This window comes from Chlamydotis macqueenii, chromosome 1, assembly GCF_036417535.1.
Source record: "Chlamydotis macqueenii isolate bChlMac1 chromosome 1, bChlMac1.mat, whole genome shotgun sequence".
NCBI classification, from domain to species: Eukaryota; Metazoa; Chordata; class Aves; order Otidiformes; family Otididae; genus Chlamydotis; species Chlamydotis macqueenii.
In genome coordinates, this window is record NC_141556.1 from 187,040,347 (window position 1) to 187,066,014 (window position 25,668).

A 25,668-nucleotide genomic window follows, 5' to 3' on the forward strand; every position below is an offset into this window, starting at 1 on the left:
CGTGGCCCTCCTCTGGACCTTCTCCAACTGGTCCATGTCCTTCTTGTGTTGGGGGCTCCAAAACTGGACACAGTACTCGAGGTGGGGTCTCACCAGGGCAGAGTAGAGGGGCAGAATCACCTCCCTTGACCTGCTGGCCATGCTCCTCTTGATGCAGCCCAGGATGCGGTTGGCCTTCTGGGCTGCAAGGGTGCATTGCCAGCTCATGTTGAGCTTCTTGTCCACCAGCACTCCCAAGTCCTTCTCCTCAGGGCTGCTCTTGATCCATCCATATCCATATGGATATATTCAGACTATCTAGTTTAGCACCGAAGTTAGATATAGATGCTGTCTAATCCAAGTTCAGAAGAGACCTGGGGGCCATATTCAGGCTGCCTTTTTCACATGCTCATATTGCTATCATAGCCAGATTGTTCAGGGCCAGGTTGGATGGGGCTCTGAGCAGCCTGATCTAGCTGAAGATGTCCCTTCTTCTTGCAGGGGGGTTGGACTAGATGACCTTTAAAGGTCCCTTCCAACCCAAAATATTATATGATTCTATTCTCTGATCTAACAGTGGCCTGAATAGCTCTCTAGTGAGCATCTAAGTTGCTGTCCAAGTCCATGTGCCATGCAAGGTGGTCTGAATACAGCCCTGTATCTCTTTGTCTCAGATCCCTCATCTGTAATGCAGGGACAGTAACATACCTCAGCAAAGCTACAGAGATGTTCAGATCCCAGTTACCAGGACAACATGGCTACTTTTATAGGCAAAGATGTACCATGCTGAAACAACATAAGGGCATCTGGTTTTAGAGGAGTTTGCCATCTGCAAGAGGTTACTGCAGATAGAATATTCAAGAGTTAAAAAAGGGATGTAGAAGTTAGCAAGGGTGCACCCTGGCATCTGTAGCAGCAATTTTACATTGACTATGCCGTATTCCAGCTTAGCTATTTCCAGATGGCACTGTATTTTACAATTTCTTCCTGCAGTTGACTGCTATCATACATATATATAGTACAACAAAGAAGTACACAAGGGTGAGTTATTGCCTGTTCTTTGTTGTACACTCTTTCCCAGACATCTGGAGCTTTATTTATGTGGCATTTAGTCTTCCTCAGAAGAGTATCTTTGCCTGGAAAAACAATATATGCAGCAGCTACAAAAGATAAGGAGAAAGAGAACAGTATGGCTGATAATGAGAACACCAACAGCAAAAATGTACAGAGTTTTGTCACAGTAATCCTGAGGCTGATGGAAAGGTGGGATGAAATTTGGCAGGTACACGGAAAAAACCCAGTAGTTCCCAAGAATGAACCAGAGAAAGAGGAAAAGGCTGAGGGTTAGATGGATGTAGTACTTGTGGGCATTCTGCCTCCAGGGATATTCGTCGTCGTCATCATCATCAATCACAACAGACTTGGAAAGCAGCTGCCTCATCCTGGTTGAGTCGTACAGCAGGAGAGTCACCTGGAGGCATTCCGGGAGAAAAGAGAATGAGTAAATTTACTGTGGAAAGTCTGAACACTTTCTGGCCACTGCCAGCCTTTGGGCCAAATTAAAATTGGGTGTGGGAAAATCATGTCAGAGAAAGCTGAGGAGCCACAAATGAAGCAGATCCTGCTGAAAAATAATGTATTTTTTTCCCCTACAGTTTATTCACCAGGGAGATTTAGGCCAGACACTGGAAAAAACTTGCCAATGGTAAGGATGGAAAGGCATGAGAACAGATTGTGTAGGGAGATGGCAGCAGCTCCCACGCTGGAGACTTTTAAGAACAGATTAGAGTAACTGCTAAATGACTTAAGTAGAATAGTTCCTGCCTTGTAGTGGGTGGATTTGTCTCTTCTAACTCTATTTTCCGTGGCTATAGAGGTGAATCAGCTTAAATAAAATTATGAAGGATCTAGACATCGACTTAAACCCCAAATAAATTGCTTCAGATATTTGGGACAATTCTGTCAAGGTTTCTTCAATTAGTGTAATTTTCTCAGATTGCTCCATTCCTACTTTCAGTCAAAACCAGCAGAGACATAGATGGAATATCATGATACCGTGAGGTTATGAAGGTCTGGTCTACAGGGAAATGCAATAGGACTCATCAACAATGTTTAGAAGATTTCTAGTTTAGTCATGGCAATACAGAGTATGTGGGTAGGTTGACTGCAGCGTGGAGAGAAGCTTTCAAATTTCAATCCTCTACATGACTTGCTTAATTTTGGTAGATTTATAGGAGAGGTATGTACAGGGCCCAGCAAAGATTTGGGCCAAACATTGTAAAGCTTGTCTTACCTTGCTACACCTGAAGCATGTGGCCCAGTCTTCAAGACACTGGAGGTTGTAATCACAACCACTTAGCTGTCCTCCTTGTGGAAACCTCAGCCACTTTTTAGGTACTCAGGTTCTTGTGTGAGTCTGCCTGCAGGGACTTGTGTCCTTGGAAAAGGAACTCTAAGAAACCAACTGAGGAGGAAGCTGCCTCGGCCAACCAGGAACAAAATTCACAGGGAAAGGTAAAAGATGTAGGTGGGGAGGCTGTGGGGAGGGCCATGCTGCCATGTTCTCTTTCCCAGAGTTTTATTCTGTGCTCATTTTTCTGCTTGAAATGAAAGAGAAGGGCACCTCTCATTTTACATTCTCCCTTCTCCATTAGTTGGTGATTAATGGTGAGAATACTGGCTAAGGAAAACACATTTGAGTATACATCCTGCCTGGTTCAGATTTTAGTCCATGTGCCCCATTTTCTAGAGACAAGGCTTAGCAAGAGGATCCAGGACATCCTGTGAAGAGGATTCTCTTGCTCTTCACTGTAATACTGTTCAATTTTGTATAATTGATTAAATAGTTGTTCACAAAACCAGCTGTTTTCCTAGGCCAGATGTTGGCACCAGTTTGTGAGAAACAGAGATTAAGGTCTCAGCACCAACATAGGCAAAAAAAAAAAAAAAATATGTTTGTACTGGATATCTCAGATCCAGTTGAGCACTCAAACTGGTAGGTTTGTTCAAACCAGCAAAGCATCTTCTTTTTCTCAGATGAACATTTATTTTAGGCAGGCTCATGATACACAGGAGAGAGAAGCTACCTGGCCAGTGTGTGAGGTTTCCACATGGAGACCTGTGGCCTGACCTGAAGCCCTATGCAGCTCATTAGCTTTGAGGTGAGCTCACCACATGGGCAGCTGCCTGCACTCAAGCTTTACCAAACTCAGCAATGGGAATGGGATTAAAAAATGGGAGCATCGGTTTTGAGGAAGTTAGGGAAACCTCCCAGGTATATTTATGGATCTCAACTGCATCTAACCAGCTCATGGAAGGAACATTTAATTCTTATGGACATTGCCGTGCCAAGCTATGATTGAAACAAATTCTGACTGTTGCTCACATTGTTAATAACTGCTGAATATACATTTATGGAGCAGCATGACATGAATTCAGCAGGCCTCTCTGGACACTGTAGAATGGTTCAGTTGCCTTGGTGAACATCTGTAGGTTACCATTGCCTTTTAAAAGACCACAGGTGCTGAAGAAATGGATGAGGAGCCTGCAGATCTGTACAGATCTGGGCCAGAATTACTTGCCATTAAATGAAGTCCAACACAGGACAGCGTTCATTCAGACTTCATCCTATACCCATTCTCTGACTTTTTAACTCTCAGAAGTCGAGCATATGTACTGCTCAGGCACTGCTGCCATCGAAGTTGGTGCAGTCTGATGAACGTAACAGAGGGCAGAGTTGGGACAAGAGGAATTTGACTACAGATCAAGCACCACGAGATAACACATCAGTTAGGCCAATCAAATTCTGACCGTATGTATTGCCAAACTGCAAAAATATGCAGTCCTACTGTTAACTGAAGCCAAATTCCAGATGTTATTTGAAGTCAACAGGAATATTAACTGACTTATCATCTTATTTAGGGTGAGAAAAACTGACTTTAAACCAGAAATAGCTAAGAAACAGTCAACATTTTTGATGAAGGCTTCAGTTCTTTAGCATGAATTTTTTTTTTTCAGTTCTGCTCTAATCTTTTCTAAACTATTACTAAATGAACCTTTAATTACAGATAAGTCCGCTGGTGTGATCGAATGACTAAGCATTTGCCAGCAGAACTCATAGCATAGCAAATTCCTTATAACAAGCTTAAGCACTTTCTTTTTTTCTCCATGTACTTATTTACTGACCAAAGGTCTTCGGAGGGATGATTCATATCCAGTGATGTACTGCAGTTTGGTTACCACTGTGAAAGAGTGCAGAGGATGCAGTGACCTCCAGAGGAATATTCTTTCCCCCTTCTTTCGATCCTGGCAAAGAAAAGGGGCTAGAAACATTATCAAAGGGGAACGTAGCTAGCTCCTGTCTGCTGGCTGCAGTATGCAGTGCTGTCAAGTCAGAGACTGGCATGTTCCCTTTCAAGGGACAGGTTGCTTGTGCTGAAGCATTAGGCCACAGGCCATCAGGTCTGCCCTGTCTGCTCTGCCGGAGCTGGGCTCCTGGGAAGGCAGGCTGGGTGCCAGGTTGCTGCAGCCCCCGTTAGCTATGCGGGACAGATGATGCTACCAGTACAGGCGTTCCCTCCAGCAGCAGCACTTGGCTGTCCTTAGCCCTTCATGCCCCAGCGGTGCCTTTCCAAAGCTTTTCCTTCAGCTCTGCCCCTTTTCCTTCCTTTGGCAGGAACATCGTTGGGACAGCAAAAAGCAGTTTTGCTTAATCCTGCTGAGAAGCCTGGAACTAGCTCTGCAGTCTATTGTGACAAGCCTCTCAGCACCTGCTAGCAGCCAGCTAACACGGTCTGCAAAGGGACTGTCAGAACGGGGCAATCCTTTACCCTAGAGTCAACGCAGTTATGGCTTTGTAGTGAGCAGGGTGTAACATGGATATGAGGGTGTCTCTACTTGTCAAGCAAAGATATAAATGAGCACAGTCCACTAGAAGAGCGGTAGCCGTTGTTAGAAAACAACTCTGCCTAGGTTAGTAAGCCCTGCTGTGAGGCCACCATAGCCCTCCCTCACTAAATAAAACCAGGACATACCTGTACTTTTATAGTGTTCCCAAAGCTAGGAGAGTAAGTTCACTTTTTGTCCAGCCTGTGTGTCTGAAAACAAAGGAGAAAAGTCTAACAGGCTTGGAGGACTGCTTGGGGGAATAGGAGCCCATTTACCATAGGCATCCGTGTTATGTAGTCATTTCCCTCAGTAGGGATGGTAGCATAGATGCAGGGATGTAGGAGAATGTCACGCCAAGATGTGTGGGACAGTGCCGAATGCTGAACTCATTAGAGTCTCACCTGACTGACAGGTGCTTTAGGTGCTGGAACAAGCACAGTTCAATCCAGATAGCTCTCTTCAGTACTGCATGCACATAGCTGTCTGGAGCCATTGTTATGTCTTAACTAGCAAGTCCAAGTCTAGTCACACAAAATATTTTTCACACATAGAAAGCACATTACCTTTAAGCTGCCAATCACGCCACCCACCAACAGATATAATGGAATTAGTGGCTGAACTGGGCAATCTTCCAAAAACTTCATTCCTGAACAGCAAAAATTAATGTTTGTTATCTCAAGTGATCAGATAGTGCAACAAGCTGTACAGTGAAAGCTAAAGATGATGTAAGTGAAGTGTAGTGCTTAGACCCAAGACTTGTATCCAGCATCTATTGAAATGAGGGCTGAATTTAAGGGGGTTTGCATCTCCAAGCACAGAAGTGAGGGCCATGAACAAGCCATGAGCAGCATTACTGTTGCTCTGACATTAGTAATCTGAGCCACGTACACAGGTCATTAGCTTCAGCCACTGCATCTTTGTTAAATGAACAATTGGCAGAGCTGGACAGGAAATTTTCATCAGCAATAGAAAATTCATTGAAAATCAAAACTGTTTGTGAAAAGAAGGAATTCTGATAAGCTTCTCTCAGGCCTTCCCTGCTTATTGGCACCTGTGAGCGTGGCATGTTCCTGAGTCAGATGCCTCAAAGTTTGGGAGCCAGTGCCTGTGAGAACACCTGGAACCATTTTCGCTTCCCAGGCAGCTGGTAGGGAACCACAGAAGCTCAAGTTTCCAGGCTGTTTGGGTTGCCGGAGGCTAAAAGCATTGGTTGTTATGGAGCTGGGGATCCTGGTAGCTCTCAAATCTACTGCTAGAAAGAGAAAGCTGGGTAAGTTTTAAGGACTGGAGTGTATAGCAGTATAAGGATGTTTCTGGCAGGAGATGCTGAAGCTTGTGATACAGGTCTGTGGCAGTGAGACTCATCTGTCCAAATATAGATGTCTGCAATGCAGGCATCCATATCTGAACCACTTTTCTAGGCTCTCTTTATAGTCAATAGGGAGAAATAGACACTTGTAAAATTCAATTCATCTCATCCTAAGATAAGCATTTAAAATAGGTCAAATGAGTTGGGCCTGAAAGTGCCTCTTTTTCTCGATGGCTGTACAAGGAATCTAGACAGCCAGCTGTAGATATCTAAAGTTACCTGAGATGTTTCCCCGGCCCACCTCTCCTACCCAGTGGCATCTTTAGTCAACTTTAAACTGTTCATTACACTATAGTTTCATTGATCCCATGTTTCAGGGCTTCTACTGATCAGTTGCAGAGGACAGAAAGGATTTTCTGTTTTCTTCTTGTTGTATAAGTAATTTTCAAGGAGACATTTTGACTTTTCTCAGAATAATTGGGGTTATCTAGGTGCAGGATGCTGAAAGCAAAGTGCTGATCTTAGTGCTAAACATCTCCCAGGTGGAACATCTTGCCTCCATGTTCAGAACTGCACTGAGCAGGAGGGATCAGGAAAGAAGTACCAGTGAGGTTTTTTTTCTACCTTCTTCTGTAGCTGTAATTCTCTTTGGCTTGTCAATTTGCCCACGAAATCCAATGCTATTGCTGGTCCAGAGCATTGCTGGTGTCCTGATCCTCTCCTGCATTCCTTGCATGGCATAATACAGGTGTTCTAGATTGCGGTTGTTTGCTGTAGATCTTATATCAGTCATAGGATGCTGGGCAGTGTTATGTATTCTGCTGTGTGTAAGGGCTATGGGGTCCAGTGGACTCTTCTACACCAAGTATTTGTTACCAGGCTTCTCGTAATTGAAAAGGGCTGGACATAGATGGATTTGGACTCTCTCCCTTTTTGTCCCCTACTGCAAGAGTGTAATTTTTTGTCAGTTTTTGCCACTGTTTAACACTAAGACCTGCTCAGACCTCCAGCTTTACAGGGGTGGGCAGCAGGGAAATTGTCAAGAATTACATCATTTTCAGAAAGCAGCTGCCAGGGTTTCCAGAGTCCTTGGCCCTGTAATAGCCTACCACAAAAGCAGCTGGCCAGGGATTTCAGGGACTATATTTCAATTTAGGAACCTAGGTGATTGCTATTTTCACTGTATTACTGAAATTTTGATTTGAGGCCATGGAAAAAAAAAAGAATCAAGAAAACATGCCAATTTTTTTTTTCATGGAGCTAGGATTCTGTTTCCCTGACAAATCTATTATGGAGTCCTTTCATATATGTAACATGACAGCATCAGTCTTGGGAGGGATTTGAATGACAGGCAATGGTACTCTGTAGTTTTTGGAAGAATATTGCAGGCAGATATGACAGTAGAAGAGGACCTGAAAGAGGGTAATACAGTAGTAACTTAAAAAATACAGCACTGTGGGTGAATAGGAAATATGGACCTACTGTTGGACAGATGGGCATTGTTGCAGTGAAATCTAGGCACACATGTCATGTGCCAATCAATTCACACATGGCACATGCCTGATATGTTTGGGAACACCGAAACAAGTAGAACAGCATCAGTACTAGCGCTTCTTTCCCATGAGCGCCAGCTGTGTTCTCCTTTGACCGTTAATGATGGGATGTATGGACCATGAAGGGTCAACATTCTGCTCTCTGCAAGCCAGAGCAATCTGTGGTTTAGAGTGAAGAGCAATTGAACCTGACCATGACACGGACCAGCGCATGTGTTCAAATGAATAAACCAGAAACTTTTGCAAGATCAGACACAGCAAGGATGTCCTACAGCTTGCATGGTGTCCAAAGGGAAAAAAAGAGATGGGAGGCTTGGGGAATCAGAGGTACGTGCACATTTTACCTCTTGACTACCACTGAACAACACTGCAGTGGGATTGAGGACACAAAGTCCAGCCAAGTGGAAAGGGCACTTGTCAGTGATCAAGATATGAGCAATGCCTGCTTCCCTAAGGTCATCAGTTTGGGAAGTGTTTCAAGATGGCCCATGATAGGTGACTACTAACAAACTGTCCCTGTGGCTCACAATTATTCATGAGATAACAACAACCATTAAAGAACAAGACTGGCTCCCATGTAAAGGTAGAGAGTATAAGAATAGACTTCAGATAACTTTTGGGAGCACTTAAGAGTTGAGGAGTTATTTGGTGTAGATATGAGCATGAGGAGTAGTACTGGGTTAAATCTGAACAGGGGAAAAATTAGACTGCCTATCGAGAAAACAATGTCATCAGCTTTCAAATGTGATTTAGCTACCTCTGGGGAGCACTGTGTATAAAGGTAGTCTGGACAACGTACAAGAATGTTATTGGGAGCAATCCTGCGCTGTCCCAGAAACAAACAAACAAAATCTCAGAAAAAGCCTATGAGGTCCTTCCATAAATTTCTTTATTTTTTTGAGTGAAAAAAAGGGATCATCTCTACCAGTAAAAGTTAGAAAGCTGCTAGACAATCAGTAGCTTAAATTATGTCACAAGTCTGGAGCTTGGATTGGAAAATTTGCTGAGTCCTCTTCCTGTATCTTGACTTATGCTGTGATTTACAGTACTATCAAATTTTAAAAGTGTATAAAGTTACTGTGTAATTATTACTGGGGCTACCAGTTGTTAATCTCTGAGTTTTAACAGAAGTTATTTTAATTTATTTGTTAACATTTGAAAATATCTTAGTTTTCTTCTGCAGAGAGGAAGAGCCAAAATGACTGGAGGCACATCAGCAAGTTACTCTCCGAGATTATGGTAACAGAATGTTATCAGAAAATCAGAGGCTTTTTCTTGGATAATAAATATCTTCATTTTCCTTGACATTTCATTTTCCTAAAAATGCCTTTGCAGATATGGAGCTGCAGGAAACCAATATCCTCTGACAACACTATGGTACAGTGACATTATCTCTTAATTTCAGTAAGCTGTGAAAAAAAAAAGGGCTCTATATCTGATGCAGGAGATACCCAGAGTTCCAGGCTAATACCTTGCCATACACTTTCCACTTCTTACTGGTCTTAAAGATCTTATGAAATATTTCTAGGAAATTATATTTATAGGTGGTCGTATTTTGGCCCTGGATTCATTTCCAGAAGGCTGGCTGTCAATACACATGCAAGCTGTACCACATTTTGAATTATACCTTCCTACCCCTGTTCCGCAGCTCGGGCATATTTAGCCTGGGGAAGAGCTAAAGCTAAAATCCTCTTATGGGATAAATAGCAATTTTAAGTCATGGATAAGCATAAGAGCCTAATTGTAATAGTTCAGTCCATCTCCCTAGTTCCTAATTGCTCCTTAATCCCTCACTAGAACTCCCTAATTCCTAATTAGGATGGCCTAATCAGAATCCTACCACAGTCATCACTGGTACTCAGAAGGCCACAGATAAAGGAAGTAGCACCGACCTTTAGCTGAGCAAGGTTCTTGTGGGTTTGGCCAACTGCAGATGCCAGCAGGCCAGGTGTCCTGACTCCCTTAGAAGTAATCTCATTCTAAGACAGACACCTAAAAGGGATTTTTGGGACTTCAGTGTTCAGAAATGCCCATTTCTCTTAACTGGCTCCAAGGGCAACATGTGGCACTTAGCTTGGTTACAGGTGTGTACAGTCCACATCTAGGTGGGATGAATCTTGCCCACAGCATCTGTGCGTAGAGTTCATTTGTGCCATCTCTCATGAATAATGAGGCAGAAGGTGAACAACTCTTAAGGACACCCATCTGGAATGAATCTAAGGGCTCTTGAGGACAAAACCTAAAATTCAAAGTGATCTGGATACGCTGGAAAATGGCATCCAAAATCTACCGATAAAGCTGAATGCTGTGTATAGGAGAGAAAACTTCAGTGTCAATAAAAAATGAGAAATGTCTGATAGGGAGCAGCACTGCCAAAAGCCATCTGGGCTTACAATGCACCATAAACTAAATTGGATCCAGTGAGTTGGTGCAGAGAGAGCATCATAGAATCATAGAATCATAGAACGGTTAGGGTTGGAAGGGACCTTCAAAGGTCATCTAGTCCAACCCCCCTGCAAGGAGCAGGGACATCCCCAACTAGATCAGGTTGCATCTTTCATTCTGGGGTGTGTTTACAGGAATCCTGCATGTTAAAGAGGGGAGCTAATTATTCTGCACTGCTCATTCCTCAGGTCTCAGCTGGAGTCCTGTGGTCTGTCTTTTTTTTTTTTTTTTTTTTTAGGGGAAAATAAAATAGTTACATTGGCCAGAGGCCAAAGGAGGGAGGCAAAAATTTTCTAAAAAGCTATAGAAACAGTGGCCTATGAGGTCAAGTTGAAAGAAGTAGGGTTTTGAGATCTCTGGCAAAAAAAAAAAAAAAAGGAGATGCAGTGGGGTTATAATAGCAGCCTTCAAACAGTTCAAAGGTTCTCTTGAGTAGAACAGTGACCAATCTATTTTTGTGACCACGGTGGGTAGGACAGGTTGTAATCTGTTTAATTTGCCACGGGGAAGGTTTAGGTTGGATATGGGGAAAAATATTTTGTCTGCGAGAGCAATAAAAATGCTGAAATAGGCTCCTTGGGAAGCTGTGGAATTTCCTTGAGCAAGGGCAAGTCAGACATCTGTCAGGGATACCGTGAGCATGCGAGCCTGTCTGAAAGCAGAGGTGGGCCGGTGTCTCTACCAATGTTTCTCAAGTGGGGGTCGCAACCCCTGTGGAGGATGTGAAAGGCCCAGTGGGAGCAATGGAGTGTTAGAAAATATTCTTGTAAAATATTTTTTAAAATAAATCTATGTTACTGGTAAGGAAAAGGTGATGCTTAAGAAAGACAAGAGCCTTATACAGTTTAAAATTTATAAAATTCTGCAGCTCAAAGGATTTTCCTTTCCTTTCTTAAATATTTGATCTTGAAATGCGACTCGCAAGTCTAGCCTTTGGGGGGTTATACCGAGAGAGATCAGCTAAAAATCAGGTCTCACTTTCAAAAAGGTGGAGAAATAACAGCCTAGATGAGCTCTTCTTCCCTTCCAGCCCTGCGCTTGTAAGATTTTTGCAGTGCAGTTAATACAGAGGGATCCTGATTAATGAAATCTTCTCATGTGTCAGATTTTTAGCTTTCTCCTGCACACAGAGCCAAAACACCCACAGCCCTTTGCCAGGTGCTGGTAGCCTAAGCGGTAACTAAGCTGAAGTAAATCCATGAGTGAAAAAAGTGAGTTAAAATCGGACTGAGACTCAGAATGTGCCAGCATCTTCATGGTAAAAAGAAATAATGGGAAGTGCACCCAAAATAAGGAATGCACAACCAGAAATGTCAGAGTTATGGTTAAATTTAAAGAAACCCAAATCTTGTGAGGCACAAAAATGTATCAGTGAGGTCTCCAAGTACCCTCACTCCTGCCCTTTATTGAGATGAGACACAGTGGAGGGGTATTTTAGACAAATAGGGTCAGAATTCAAGCACTGCTTCCTCCACACCATCCAGTGTGGACTGGGATTCTGTCTGAAGATAAAATACCAACACACAGGTTTAACAGTTGGAAACTTTATGTTTTCCAACTCCTTTCTCCTACCAAATGTGTTACCCTGCCATACAGTGCCGGGAAGTTCATAGTTTTAAATTGCTTTGGTAGCCAACTTACCTGTAAAAGTCATGGACAGTGGTAAGGCAAGGAAAGCGAGGAGCCCAAATATAAAGCATGCTGTGAATAAGAAAAGAAAGGCAATGTTATTGAGGCTTGTTGAAGTTGAGAGACCTACAGTTCCACCCAGTGCTTTACAGATGCTCTATATCCATAAAGTTGTGTAGCAAGAAATGCAGAGCACTCGATAGGGTGGGAATGTCGTGTTTATGGTGCAGCGTTTGAGGTGATGTGACCAGCAAGTGGTTTATCCCAGAGCTCAAGCTTCCATTTTTTAACTCTCACATTGTTAGTCTTTGGATCAGTTGAAAAGTAATGAGAGACCCAGACTGCTTTTGTCGCTACTACTTCTAGCTGTCTTCTTGCAAGGGCAAGGACTTAGCCACTGCATCCGCTTCAGAGGCACTGCCAGGTGACTGCGCAGTAACAAGTAACTTTGCATCAGCTAATCCATGGCAACTGATGAGCCGTATCTGTTTGCTAAGCAAATAGCAGCTTTAATGCTGTTCCACTCCGTTTTCACTGATAGCTAAATAAACTGTCTTTATTGCAGATGTGAACAGTTTCTGGCTGGCCTAACTCCCTAGTCCAGCTCAGCTCACGAACACAAATGCAGCAGCAGCGCTGCAAGGAATGGGATTTGCAGGATAGATCGGCTTAAGCTGCATGAAAGGATGCTCTTGGGGATGCACATAGCCTGTTCCCACAGATGAGCGGATCTGAGGTGCTTAGTTACTCCCCAGAGAGCTGCTGGTGTGAGCCTTGGTATTTTCCCTGCACAGCCTGATGCTGCAGAGGATGAATGCTTACCTCTGCAGAAAGTGAGAAACAGTAGCATCAAGAGCAGTGTGAGCAGCCTGTCTTACAGGAGCTGTCACCTCTGTGCCTAATCATGAACACCTGGCAATATGAAAGCGAAATGCTGCCCTGCAAAATGAGGGTAAAAACATAATGAGGATGTTCTGTGGCAAGCATCTCTGCAGAGCACTTCTGCAAATGGCTCAATCTGCAAGTAGATGCCTAAGGAGGCAAAAGGGCGGTAAGTGGAGGTAGGCATAGATCGCAGAGGCGCTGAGAAGGCCATGGATAAGAAAAGGAGTAGGATGTGTCCTTGGAAGCTTATGAAAAAAAGATCTTGGAACAAGCCTTTGGGGTTGGTTTGGGACCAGTCCTTCCCCAAGCAAACCATGTCACGCGGTTCCCCATGCCAGAGAGCTGCAGCCTCTGCAAGGCGAATGGCATCCTCCTCGCCACGCCGGAGCGGGGACGCTGCCAGCACCCTGCGCACAGTGCCACTCTGGGCTACTCTGCAGCACTGCCAAAACATCACCCTCAGGGTGCCTTAGAGAAAAAGTGAAACATTGCTGCCTCCATTTTACAGAAAGAGAAACTGAGACAGAGGACGTAGGAGCGGCATCAAAATTCAGGACAGATCCACCAGGCTTTCTGACTCGCAGACACTTTTCATGGGAACACACCATCCCCCACACGCCGCTCGGGTTTTCTCAGCAGAGAACGAGGATCTTAACACTTCAGCTCTTGAGAGACATCTTTCTTTCTCAGAAGTAGCATGTTTGTTATCTCTGTGAATTGGTAGAGACTGAAGATATTTTGAGCTGAAGAAAGCATTTCTGTTCCTTTGTGTCACCCCCTCCTCCTCTCCCCGTTGGCCAGTCTCTCTCTCTCTCTCTCTCTCTCACACATTTTTTCTCTGGCTCTCCTATCTCTTGAACGCTGCACAGTACAGAAATATTTCCTCTGCTTGAATAGTGTCCTACACTTGACTAAGCTCTTTCAAACGCTGACAGCCTCTCATTAGAACAACTCAGCCTAGAGCCTCCCTTTTCAGCACATGTCACATTTCATGCTCGGCTCTCACCGTTATATCATCTAGACTGTCATTTTCATATTTGGAAGCGATGTTATTGCAGCCGAGTTGGGCTTCCAACACACCCATGAGCATCACCTGCAAATAGTGCTCACAGCCTGGGCACCTCATTTGTCTGGGGTCCAAATGAGTGCAGTTTGGGTGTGCAGGACTTGCACCGACTGCCTGGTGTTGCCACAAGTCCTGGCATCGCGGCGCAGCTCTCAGCGTGGCGTCACCCCTCTGCCTGCGCTTTCATAGCCACCGCCTGTTTCTGCCCTTGCTGCACGGGCAAGTACTCAGGAGCCTGGTAGGAGGAGGGATCACATAATTTCTTAATTGTGTGGTGCGTGGTCTGTCTGACTCCCAGGGAGGGATCCTGCAGTCAGCTCTGTAAAAGGCTCAGAGGGTCCCATATATTTGTGGGGCTGCACATCTGGCACACAGGTGTCTGTGTTTGCTTGTGTCCAGCATCTATCTACCCAATAGCTTGATTTTGGAGAGAAGAAATGGGAGGTAGGGACCACTCGCCGCTGAAGAGAAAAAGATAATGGGTCATTAATTCCCCTCCCAAAGCAGTTGCTGGGAATGTATTTACTCATTATCTCCCCATTCAGCTACAGCCTCTTGGGTCTCGAATTGGAGGGGCAGATGCATAGTCTGGGAAGGCTTCCAGATCCGTGTTTAACAAAGTGAGACTCTCAACAATTGACTACACAACTGGCAGGGCTCCGCAGCCACTCTGAATGCCACTAGCAGCACTGAAGACTGTTTTTCCCGAAACGTGTGAGGTTTTCACAGAAATGCTGCTCAGTCGAGACGCATGCACTCTCTGCCCGGATTTGTCTGGGTTGTGCTGCCCCATTCTGGTCCGAAGACAAATTGCTCAAGAAAATGGTATTTGTCGCAGAGTAGCACAGCTCTGCAGAGAGGATGCTGCTATCTGTGCAGTTTCACCTGTGGGGCTTGTGATATTTTAAAGTCCGTGATAGAATCATAGAATCATAAAATCACAGAATAGTTAGGGTTGGAAGGGACCTTTAAAGGCCATTTAGTTCAACCACCCTGCAAGGAGCAGGGACATCTCCAACCAGATCAGGTTGCTCAGAGCCCCGTTCAACCTGGCCATGAATGTTTCCAGGAATGGGGCATCCACCACCTCTCTGGGCAACCTGTTCCAATGTTCCCCCAGATATCACCTCACAGGCTGCTCAGAGAAGCCTTTGGACCCAATTCTGGAAAAAAATAGCAAAAAAGGGCTGGTAGTCTCTAAAGACACAACAGGGTGAGGGAAGTGTTTCCGCGCATGGCTCAGAAGGGTATAGGACATCTGCTTGGTGAAGCTGGTGTTGGGGCATCAGGCAGGAGAGTCTCCTGCTCTGTACTGCCCGGACAGTGCAGGCTGGGGCACTGCTAAAGTCCTGCTTGGAGAGGCATTAGCAAGCGAGTCCTAACATGATAGAGAATGGGTGAAAGGAAGAGCTTGTGTCTGGGATCACAACAGAGGAAGAGGAGAGCAAGTGGCTGTAAATCTTGCACATTCCTTGAAATCTGTGGGCACAAAAAAATGGATCAATGGGTGCAGGTTTTATGTCTCCTGCCCAGCAGGACTGTCAACTGACATAAATCCGGTGTTTAGCTGAGTTACTCCTGCCAGAGTCTTCCCACAGAAATAAATTTGATATCACCATTAACATCATGGCTGTCCATCATGGTCTCTCTTCTATTTGACGCCATTACATCTTCCATAGCTATGCCCCTGCACTGCAGCTCTTCCTTCCCTCTACTATTGCCTTGTTCTCCCTCCCCAGTTGTGTGCCTGGCCTCAGGGCATGCAGCAGATTAGTTGTCCTCTGGCACGGAGGCACTATTGGACATGACACCAATTCACCTGTGAGTTCCTCAGACTTTATTTTGCTGCCATGATTTTTCCAAGCACTTGGAAGTTTCAAATCAGCTCAAGCTGTTCCTGTTTACTTTGAAGACAGAGAAAAGTTTCTATTTTTTTCAGGTTAGAAGAGTCCTCATGGGACAATCAGAAGTGATTTATGAGTATAAATCTCAGCCTACCCACTCTTCTTAGGTAGTGTGCTAATATGGCTGTAGTGCAACCTACTCAGTAGGTATTGCTGATTATAAATACAGCAATAAATGAAGTGTTGTGTACATTACCATCACTTCCAAATGCTGTTTGTTCTATAGCCTGTCAGGTTCCTGGGAAAAAAAAAAAAAAAAAAAAGGAATTTTTTTTTTTTTTTAATGAGATGCTACAGCTTCCAAACAAATTCTGCAATTATTCCCGGATTTTATTGCATGAGCAAGCTCAGGAGCAAAACTCCACATGTAAACTCACAGTGCTCCCTTCGGATGCCACTTGGGAATGCTGCTCTGAAGGGGGCTGACTCTCAGCAATCCGAACATGAGCAAATTTTGGTCAGTTGGCCTGGCCCCAGGACTGATCATGCCCTGAGGCAAATGCAGATGGTAGCTCACTAGCTTAGCAAGCCATGTCACGGTGTGCATGGACACTGGCGATGTACAAGGCTGGAGTACAGACGAGTAGTGGATATTTTCATCCATGTTTTATTCCTTCACAGTATCTGAAAACATCCCCTGCAGTATTGATAGGGACTTGGAGAAAAGAAAGGATGCAGTGTGTGTGTGCTGCAGTGGCAAAGGAAGTCTCAGTGGATTTCTCTGAGGAACCAGGTCCAGCAAGGTCGTACATTTTACAAACCGAGGACGAGTCTGCCCATGGGTTTGATAGCTGTGGATATTGTATGTCCTTGTGGACTTTTGAGTCACAGGAGAATGTCACTACATCAGTTGGGATATGCAGAGAGGACTTGAATGAACTAACTTAGAAGGAAAATAATTAAATCTCTTCAGCTTGGCTAGCCAATGACCAAATAAGAGAAAATAACAGCAAGATTTGAGCACTGAAAAAAGGACCTGTGAATGATCCAAAGAGCTGTGAAGGTAGAGACGTGAGATGAGCTTGAGCAGAAACAAAGATTGCTCTGTTCATGAGGCTAAGTGATAGCAAAGAGATATATTGATGCAATAGTGTCTTTGGATGGACGGCAGGAATCCCACCCCTGGGGTGATTTAATCCCTTAGCCGAACTAGATACTCAGCAGCTGGAGGATTCAGTGTAAGGAACAGCCATTCCCATGGAGATCTCCAGTTCCAGTGCAAAGGCACTGTAGGAGGCAAGGGAAATGTGATAAACCTGACTGGCAGACCAAATCCAAGCTTAGGGCCACCAGCTGTTTGCTGCACAACTTCGCTGTTTGCTTAGACATGGTTGTGTAAGCTTGAAACAGTACTTTGGTACACAGATCATCCCAGTACTTTGGTGCCAGCATCACACCACCTAAAATTTAAGTTCCAGGTTCCAGCAATGCTGCTGTCATCAGAAATGGTGTAGAATAAGGAGGTGCCAATAATCTGGGAACCCTCAAGATGGGGAGGATGTAGATGTAGACGTAGATGTAGATGTAGATGAAGGTGCTTTGGGGGTTACGCAATATTGCAGAGCAGCTTGTCTGAATTTTGTGCCATACCTCTGGCTACTGAACTACAATTATGCCGTGGTCTAGGTTCTGGATTTGGCCCCTTGTGATTAATTTCCAGAAGTACTTTTAAAACAAGTTTAGGCATTACATAAAGAGCCACCAGTTTGCTTTGCTATAGACCCACATTAGAGGATTAGCCTTCTTTTTTTTTTTTTTTTTTTTTTTTTTTGCTTAGTTAATTAAAAACTGCTCTAATGTTCTGAACACAAATTGCTATACCAAGAATGAATAGAATTTAAATGGTGCTGCACAGGTAGGTTGACTCTTTGGAGTAATTTAAATATCAGGAGACCACAGGTACAAATGTGAGGTTATGCTGAAATGATCTTTGAAAAACATACACAGGATGATGAGAAAAAGTGTCACTGCACTTCAGGAGGGTTTGCATTTTAATGAACAGAATATCAATTTTGGATGCACTAGCTGATCCATAGCTAAAGCTGAGCTGATTTTGAACTTAAATGTAATGAAAACCTAAAGATAATGGGTTCCCTGGAACAGTATTTCTGAGTTACCTTACTCATGGGTAACTTTGTGGGTAGCTGAGAGGGTGCTCCTGGTATAAGAGAGCATAGATGAGAACAGAACTAATCCCTTTCTCTCAAAAAAATTCAGAAAGATCTTTTATTTTTTCTGCCATCATTAAAGTCCCAGTGGCAATTTAATACCAACAGGGAACAGTGACATTTTACTTGTAACCAGTAGGAACAAAAATCAGAGAAAATACTACTTGTGCCTTTTTTTATTGTAATATTCACTAATGGGCCCAGATGCCCCCTGCACGTCCTTTCTGTGGGGTGCAAAGGAGCCCACACCAGCCCGGTCCCACTCCCAGGGGCTCGTCAGGGTGTAATGAGAACGCTGCATGCTCCGCACCCCCCGGTGTTCATTGCTCCCCAGCCCTCCTTTTCCCTGGGGCAATGATGGGCACGAACAAGTTTGGTTTTTTTCTGAAGGATTGTCAGGCAGCAAGGAGTTAAGTGGCTTAATCATTAATAAAAGTTCGCTCTGAACTTTGAGAGCCTTTCAAGTGAAGCCAAAAGCCAGAATATAAAAGACCCCAAAGTAACCGCCGTAGACTGTCGAACGCAGCAATTAGTGTGTGTGAAGTGTCAGTTATGGTAAGTGGCCAAGGGGTTTTCTTCTCATATTTGAGTGAAGTTAGAAATTGCTCCTGCCTAGAAGTGAAAGCAGAAGGCACTTGCAACCTGAAGCGAAGAGGAGATGCAGTCAGTGGGAGTAAGCTGCTTTGAAACCCTAGGATCTTAACCTCCTGCCAATGGCACTGCTTCCCTGGTCTCACAAGATCCCACTCCCTAAGTGTACTTCTCCTCTGGCTCTCCACACAGGTTGCACAGCCCCCAGCCCCGGTCAGCTTTCTGCCTGGTTGCTCCTTGGAGAGCAGGAACCAGCCTGTTCAGCAGGAGCCCGTCCGCTCATTACACCCATCCGCATCTTCCACCCTGTGTGGGACAAACCAGTTGCTTCAAAGCCTGAGTGAGCCCTGGCTGTGTGCTGGGACCTCTGTTCCAATCACTGATGCTTCCTACTGACAGCAAGTGGCTGCTTGTGAGGGCTGCCCGTGCCGGTAGTGGCCGTGGTACCAAGGACCAGGCAAGCGGAGGGAAGAAAACCTTGCCCCAGATAACTCTGGGTGAAAGGAGGGGGCTATTCCTGACCATACTCTGTCCCCAACCTCATGTCCCCATGCCAGCGCGCAGGCTGGCAGCAGTTTTGCTTTGCAGGAATTGCTTATGGGGGAGTTTGTGCCCAGGCTGGCTGCGCTGCTCTTTACCAGGTAGTTTTCCCTGTGGGGAAACTGTGCTGGACTATGTGTAAGGTACCACTTGAAACAGGAGAAGACGAACACGTCATATTGCTTAGGCTGTCTGCTGTAGCCCGTATTTAGGTGCTTGGTGGTGTTAGTATTTTTTTTTTTAAATTTTACACGGGTCTGCTATAATCCAAACACTGCGTCAGGCAGCCACTGTTGGGATACAGTTACTATTGCGTGCTCCATCAGCGCCCAAAATTGCCTCGGAAAGAATGAATTCTTTATATACCTGGCTTAGCTACAGGGCTGTTGAAGTACAGAAGGCAGTTACTACCTAGATTGCCTTACCGTTGCTGGCAATTTTAGATATACACCGGTGGCAGGCTTTCTCCAGGCCGGCAGTCATAGTGAAGCGCCCTTTGAGGTGTCTGTGGGGGTACAGAAATGAACACGGTTAGGAAAAATGCCAGTAACTAACTAAATATCTTGGCTCAGAGTCACTCACGCACTTCAGCAGGCTTTCCCTACCCCCCAAAAAAAACCCCAAAGCATCCACAAATCCAGAGGGCAGCCATCCATGTGGCATGCTCAGGCACCGAAACAGGCTGCCCAAGGAAGTAGTGGAGTCACCATCCCTGGAGGTGTTCAAAGAACATGCAGATGTGGCACTTCAGGACATGGTTTAGTAGGCATGGTGGTGTTAGGTTAACGGTTGGACTTGATTATCTTAGAGGTCTCTTCCAACCTTAAGATTCTATGACACAGACTCAGGTATGCCTTCCAGCAGCTTTGGGCTTGCCTGCTGGTGATGCTAGAGCTTCGAGATCACGGGAGAGCTGAGAGAGAAGTATGAATGCTGTCTCCCTGAAAACTGTAAAATAATCTATCTTGACTTCAATTGAGATTGGGGCAGCACAAAGTGTGTCTAACTGTTACGAGAAAACTCAGTGAAATGGGTAAGGTTCACTACACAAACCTCTGCAAAAATTATTTAGTGAGCAGAAATTAATTAAAGAACAGGGGAGAGAAGAGGAAGAAAATAGTTCTAAGATTGAGGAGAATTCTGAAGAGGAACATGGAATAAAAACTGGAAACCACAGGGAGCTCAGAACAAGATGCCTTTGATAAAAAAGTAATTGGATTAGAAAGCAGCTCTTTGTAAAGAAGAATTTTTATGAGGTGGGGTGAGAGATGAGCAAGCAGCGAGGCATCCAAGGCCTGGGCGTCAGACAGCACCAGGCAGTTAAGTAGCATCCAGTGTTGATGGGAGTGTGGAAAGCTAACATACTCATACACACACACACCTGCACACAGGCTCCAAGCCTCAGCCTCTGGCCAGGGTCACCACAGGTGACACCACAGGTCACAGCACCACCATCAGCGGTGTGATAGGTGAAGGTGTGTGCGAGGAGGCTGGGATGGGGGAAGCTGCGTTTCTGACATGCCTCAAATTATCCTCTTTAAATTTCCCAATGATTCCCTTGGCCTGTTGCAATAGGACAAGGGGTAAAGGTTTTAAAATAGAAGGAGGTAGATTCAGATGATATATTAGGAAAATTTTTTTTTACAATGAGGGTGGTAGAACACTGGAACAGGTTGTCCAGAGAGGTGGTAGATGCCACATCCCAGGAAACATTCAAGGCCAGGTTGGATGAGGCTCTGAGCAATCTGATCTGGTTGGAGATGTCCCTGCTCCTTGCAGGGGGGTTGGACTAGACCTTTAGAAGTCCCTTCCAACCCTAACTATTCTATAATTCTATGATTCTAAAGATCAATATTTTAGCTTCATTCCATTCTAAGCTGACATGAAACCCACCTTGGTGGGATTTCTCATCATGCAATGCAGAGCCCAGCCTGGTCCAAAACCTACCAGGGAACACAGGGCCCCAGATAGGTGTTGAAGATGAAGACAGATTTGTACCACCCAGCCAATATGTGGCCATACCCCCTCCATAGCAAAGCCAAGCCCTACCAGACGCAGCTGAGCAGAGCTGGCTGCCTCCTGGGAGCCTCCTGCGAGCCCAGGGATCCACGACCTGCAGCAGCACAGGACCTTCTGGTGCCGTGGGGAATGGGATGGGGTTTGCTCCTGGAACATTGATGTTGCGGTTTCTGTTTCCTGGCACTAATGGCAGAGTCACAGAGGCAGGCTTTACAGGTCTGGCTTTACCTGTTGGCGAGCAGCCAAGCACGTAGCAGGGACAGGCTTTTCTAAACATCCCACTGGGTCAGTAACCCATGCGGAGACACCTGGGTGTAGCAGCCAGCCATGAGCGTACATACCCAGGTTTCTAGTGTGCATCATCACATCAGGTGTCTCAGGACTTTTGGCTCTCCTCCAGCCCTTATCTTCATGCTATGCCACAAGCCTCATTTGACCGGTGGGTGTGACTGCTGTAATTAGCGTTGCAAATCCCAGGGGATATCTCTATCAGTGCTCAGCGATGGACTTGAATGGAGATTACATACGAGTGCCTGACCTCTGAGGAGTGCTCCCCGTGCCAGCCACCAAACCTCCTTCCGAATAGTAAATGCTATGCCTTTGGGTTGCAATTATTGACAAATATATTTAAGAAAGGAAATTAGCACAGTTGCATGCTCAGGGAAAAAAAGGAAGGAGGAAGGGAAACTGGAGGTTTCCAGAACCAAATGACACATTCATTTTAAACTTTAATACTTTCAGTGCAGATTTGTTCCTAGGAAGTGCACAAACAGGCATTGGTTTTGAGTATGCTGTTAGCTGCTGACAAATATGTTCTAAATTGTGCAGAGATCAGTAATATTAGCCTTTATATAAATGTTCATGACTAGATTTACTTTTATAGCAGTAATTCTTACAGAAACTGTGTTAGCAAAACCCATGTTATATTGAAAATTGGTTGAATACCAAATTATCTTGAGCAGAATTGCATGTGGCTGGGAATGCTGTATTTCCTTAAGCAGAAGGTAAAACATATGTTTTATCTAAATTTACTGTTATTTTACACGAAAGGAAAAAAGCAAAGGCAACCTGAAGGAGGACTCGATATCTGGGAACATGTCACCATCTAGTGATGGAGCCCAGAAATGACTGTGAATCAGAGCTCTGTGCCTACAGTTTTAGCAGGTGAGATGAAGACAACAATCACATAAGGATACAACACACACCACCACGCGGCGATGCTTTCAACCCTTCCCCAGACATTGGCTTTAACTTCTATAGGACTGACAAACCCCTCGGAGAAGCCATTATGTTTGCTGGATAAATAGGTGTTGACTCTTTCCGCCAGCCCCTCAGCGATTCTGCAGAAGCTGCTGTGGGTGTTAAAGTTGAATATTTTCCTGTAAGCCAATGCATGAGGGGGCTAAAGTGCAATTCAGCAGCCAGGCAGATGAGGAATGGTTTTGTTCCCTGGCTGAAACTGGGGAACGATCGCTGAAACTCACAGGCAACTGCAAGTGGTGCAGCATGAAGACTGGTGGAATGCAAAGGCAGGGCAGATGTCCTGCCGCACAGTGCCTGCTCCTGGTTTGCTGGAGAGTTGGGAAAAGTCACATGCAAAACAGAAGACTCCCACATAACTAGAGAAAAAAGTTAAAGACCAAAGCCAGCTTCTGGCCCTCCTCCCCTTCCCTGGGGTCATTTCCTTGAGGTGAAGGGACATGCTTTTTTGTTCCCAAGGGCCAGCAATGGGGGGACAAGTTTCTGAGCCCCTTGCGGGTAGTTGGAGCCTGTCCGCACAATTGCTTTTTTAGGTGGCGGGTTGCAACCCAACCACAGCAGAGCCACAGCATCCCCGTGCCTCCCCCAGCTTGCCAAGCACTTCCCCATTCACGGTCCTCTCAGCTGGTGGCTGGTGGCCAGGTTTGTCCCAGAGTGCTGGCTGTTACCCACCTGGCACTCACGCTGTGTCCCACACTGCTGCCTTCTGTTGTAACGGAGTTCATTGTCCCTGACAAGCAGCAGTGACAAGCCTCTGTGGCACAGACAGTCCATCCTGGTTCCTTTGTTATTTCAGCTAGTTTTAGCTTTGAACTATTTTTCTGGTCATTATTCTCACCCTAAATGTTTAGGTTACATGGTCAAAAGAAGAGGAGCACTGACAACTGGCACATCCCTCACCCATGGTGAAGCCTAAAGGCACCTTCACGCTGGCCCCACCATATGTCAGCCCAAACAGGAGCCACCTCTATGCCTGTCCTACAGTGTTCAGTCTTTTCAAACTGAGCTCTGCCCTCTCCCAGCTTCAGATGCCCCACACTGTGCTGATGAACACAGCAGGCAGGGTCACTGGGGCTTCCTAAGACCTCAGTTCCCACTCACCGAGGGGTCCTGCTGAGACACGATAGGTGCACATGGGCCAGCAAGCCCCTTCAGAGCAAGGTCTCTTCTCTGAAGTCTGCTAAAGGGAATGGTTTCTTCTTTTTTTTTTTCCCCTAAAATATTCAGAGCAAAGTCCTCTTTCAGAGCCAATATCTTCCTAACAAATCACAAAGCTCTACAATAGCTTTGATCCCGACACATCGTCCGCTTCCCAGCAAATCCATCTTACCTGAGAGTGCCGTGGATGCCAAATCTGTTCACTTGCACGTGTGGGAGACCAGGCAGAGGAATCACAAAATCCAACCTTCAGTGGAAGTCGAGTGGGAGACTCCTCTTCAGTGGGACCCCAGAGGTGTCTCTGCTCCCCAAGACGCTACCCACGGGTGGTGAGGTGCAGGGGGTGTGCTCGGTTGCTCTTATTCCTCCTGGGCGGCCGCTTACACACCTCTCGGCAGCAGCACGGTGGGAGCTGTGGGATGCGGGAGCGCTTGCCGGCAGAGCCCATCCTCATCACTTTCCCCACTCCCACGGTTGGCTGGAGCCACAGCCCACCCCGCGCCGTTCCAGGATGTCAGCAGGGGGAAGCAAAGGACCCCACACATCTGTGCTGTACCAGAGGGAAAAAAAAAAAAAAAAAAGACAGACATTTCCCTCACGAAGACTTTTATTTTAGAAAAAAAAAATCATTTATTCAGGAAGAAGTAGTGAATGGTAAGTACTTCCTTCTTTCTTTGTGCATTTTATCCCCCTTTCCTATCAATGCAGTTGATAAAGCTCTTTGCAAATGGACATGTATATGACATTAAGCGTTGGCTAGTTTCTATTCTGGCAGAGGACTATTTCATAGACGATTACTTGCTAGGTCGCCTTCCCATCCGCAGGTGCCAATTTGGTACCTCAGGTCTAATTACAGGTGTGGCATCGTTTTCTGGAAAGCATTTTCCTTCTGTACAAGACAAAGTGGGTTAGAGGGAGAGCACCTTTGTGGGAGGAGTGACAGCATTAATAAAGATTCACGTGTATTTCAAATCCCTTCAGAAAGAACCTGCAAAGAAAGAAAAAAAGGTTACCTGCTGCGTTAGTCACCGACAGGGAGCTGACAAAGAGCCTGCTCTGGGTCAGGAGGAACAATTCTGCCTTCAGCTGTCAGGTTTGCACAGTCCATAGCCAATATCATTCCCAGTGCTAAAGGGCTTGCATTAAGAAAAGGGCATACACGGTGGGGTCAGACAAGAGAAGGAAAAGGATGATGGGTCAGCAAAATACATACACGCATGTGCACAACCACAAGCATGTGCTGGTTTTTATAATCTCCATGCTTTCCCCTACTGCATGGCCATGTGTGCTGGAAAAAGCACTGACCACATAGTTATGTGACTGCCTGTTTTCCATAGCCTGGCAGAGCGACAGAGGTGAAATATTGAGCTCTTCCCCACTGCTTCGTCCTCTGGATGCTCCCATTCGCAGCACAGGTAACACCGGGCATCAGAGCAGCTTGTACCAGGCCCGCAGCGCTGCCCGCCCCACAGCTGCTCTGCCCAAACTAAGGTTTTAACAAGTAAAAACATAGTGAAATCGAAGCCTTTGCTCTTCTGGTTTGGCTCTCTAGGTGACATCCTGAAAGATGTGATGCTAGATCCTAGAGACAGTTTATCATAATGTTATTTAGGCCTAAGGAATAGAGAGACAAAGGGCAAAATGTGCTCGAGAACCCATGGAGAGAGTAACTTTAACCAAGTCTAGTAAGACATAACTGCTCGTGTTGCAGCTTTCCCTTGGGTTACTTGGAGAGTCTCTTTTTTGTACTTTAAACCTCATGAAGTTCAACCAGGCCAAGTGCAAAATCCTGCACATGGGATTGGGCAATGCCAGGCACAAATACAGGCTGGGTGGAGAATGGATTGATGGCAGCCCTGAGGAGAAGGACTTGGGTGTGTGCTCATAGATGAGAAGCTCAACATGAGCCAGCAATAAGTGCTTGCAGCCCAGAAAACCAATGACATCCTGGGCTGCATCAAAAGGAGCATGGCCAGCAGATCAAGGAAGGTGATTCTGCCCCTCTACTCTGCTCTGGCGAGACCTCACCTGGAGTACTGCATCCAGCTCTGGAGCCCCCAACATAAGAAGGACATGGACCAGTTGGAGAGGGTCCAGAGGAGGCCACGAAGATGATAGGAAGGCTGGAGCACCTTTCCTATGAGGACAGGCTGAGAGAGTTGGGGCTGTTCAGCCTGGAGAAGAGGAGGCTCCGGGGAGACCTTATAGCAGCCTTCCAGTACCTAAGGGGGCCTACAAGAAAGATGGGGAGAGACTGTTCAGCAGGGCCTGTTGT

The 25,668-nt window shown here is 45.5% G+C and overlaps 1 protein-coding gene across 1 annotated transcript; it reads right to left on the reverse strand.

Moving 5' to 3' along the window:
• Positions 1 to 1,025: 1,025 nt before the first annotated feature.
• TMEM272 (transmembrane protein 272) lies at positions 1,026 to 23,905 on the reverse strand. The gene is made up of 5 exons (XM_086741947.1): positions 23,566 to 23,905; positions 19,382 to 19,461; positions 11,815 to 11,874; positions 5,430 to 5,512; positions 1,026 to 1,450 (listed from the first exon to the last, which is right to left on the reverse strand). Exons 2-5 carry the CDS (start codon positions 19,437 to 19,439, stop codon positions 1,088 to 1,090), a joined length of 564 nt encoding a protein of 187 aa, XP_086598073.1. The 5' UTR covers positions 19,440 to 19,461; positions 23,566 to 23,905; the 3' UTR covers positions 1,026 to 1,087.
• Between the last annotated feature and the right edge of the window lie 1,763 nt (positions 23,906 to 25,668).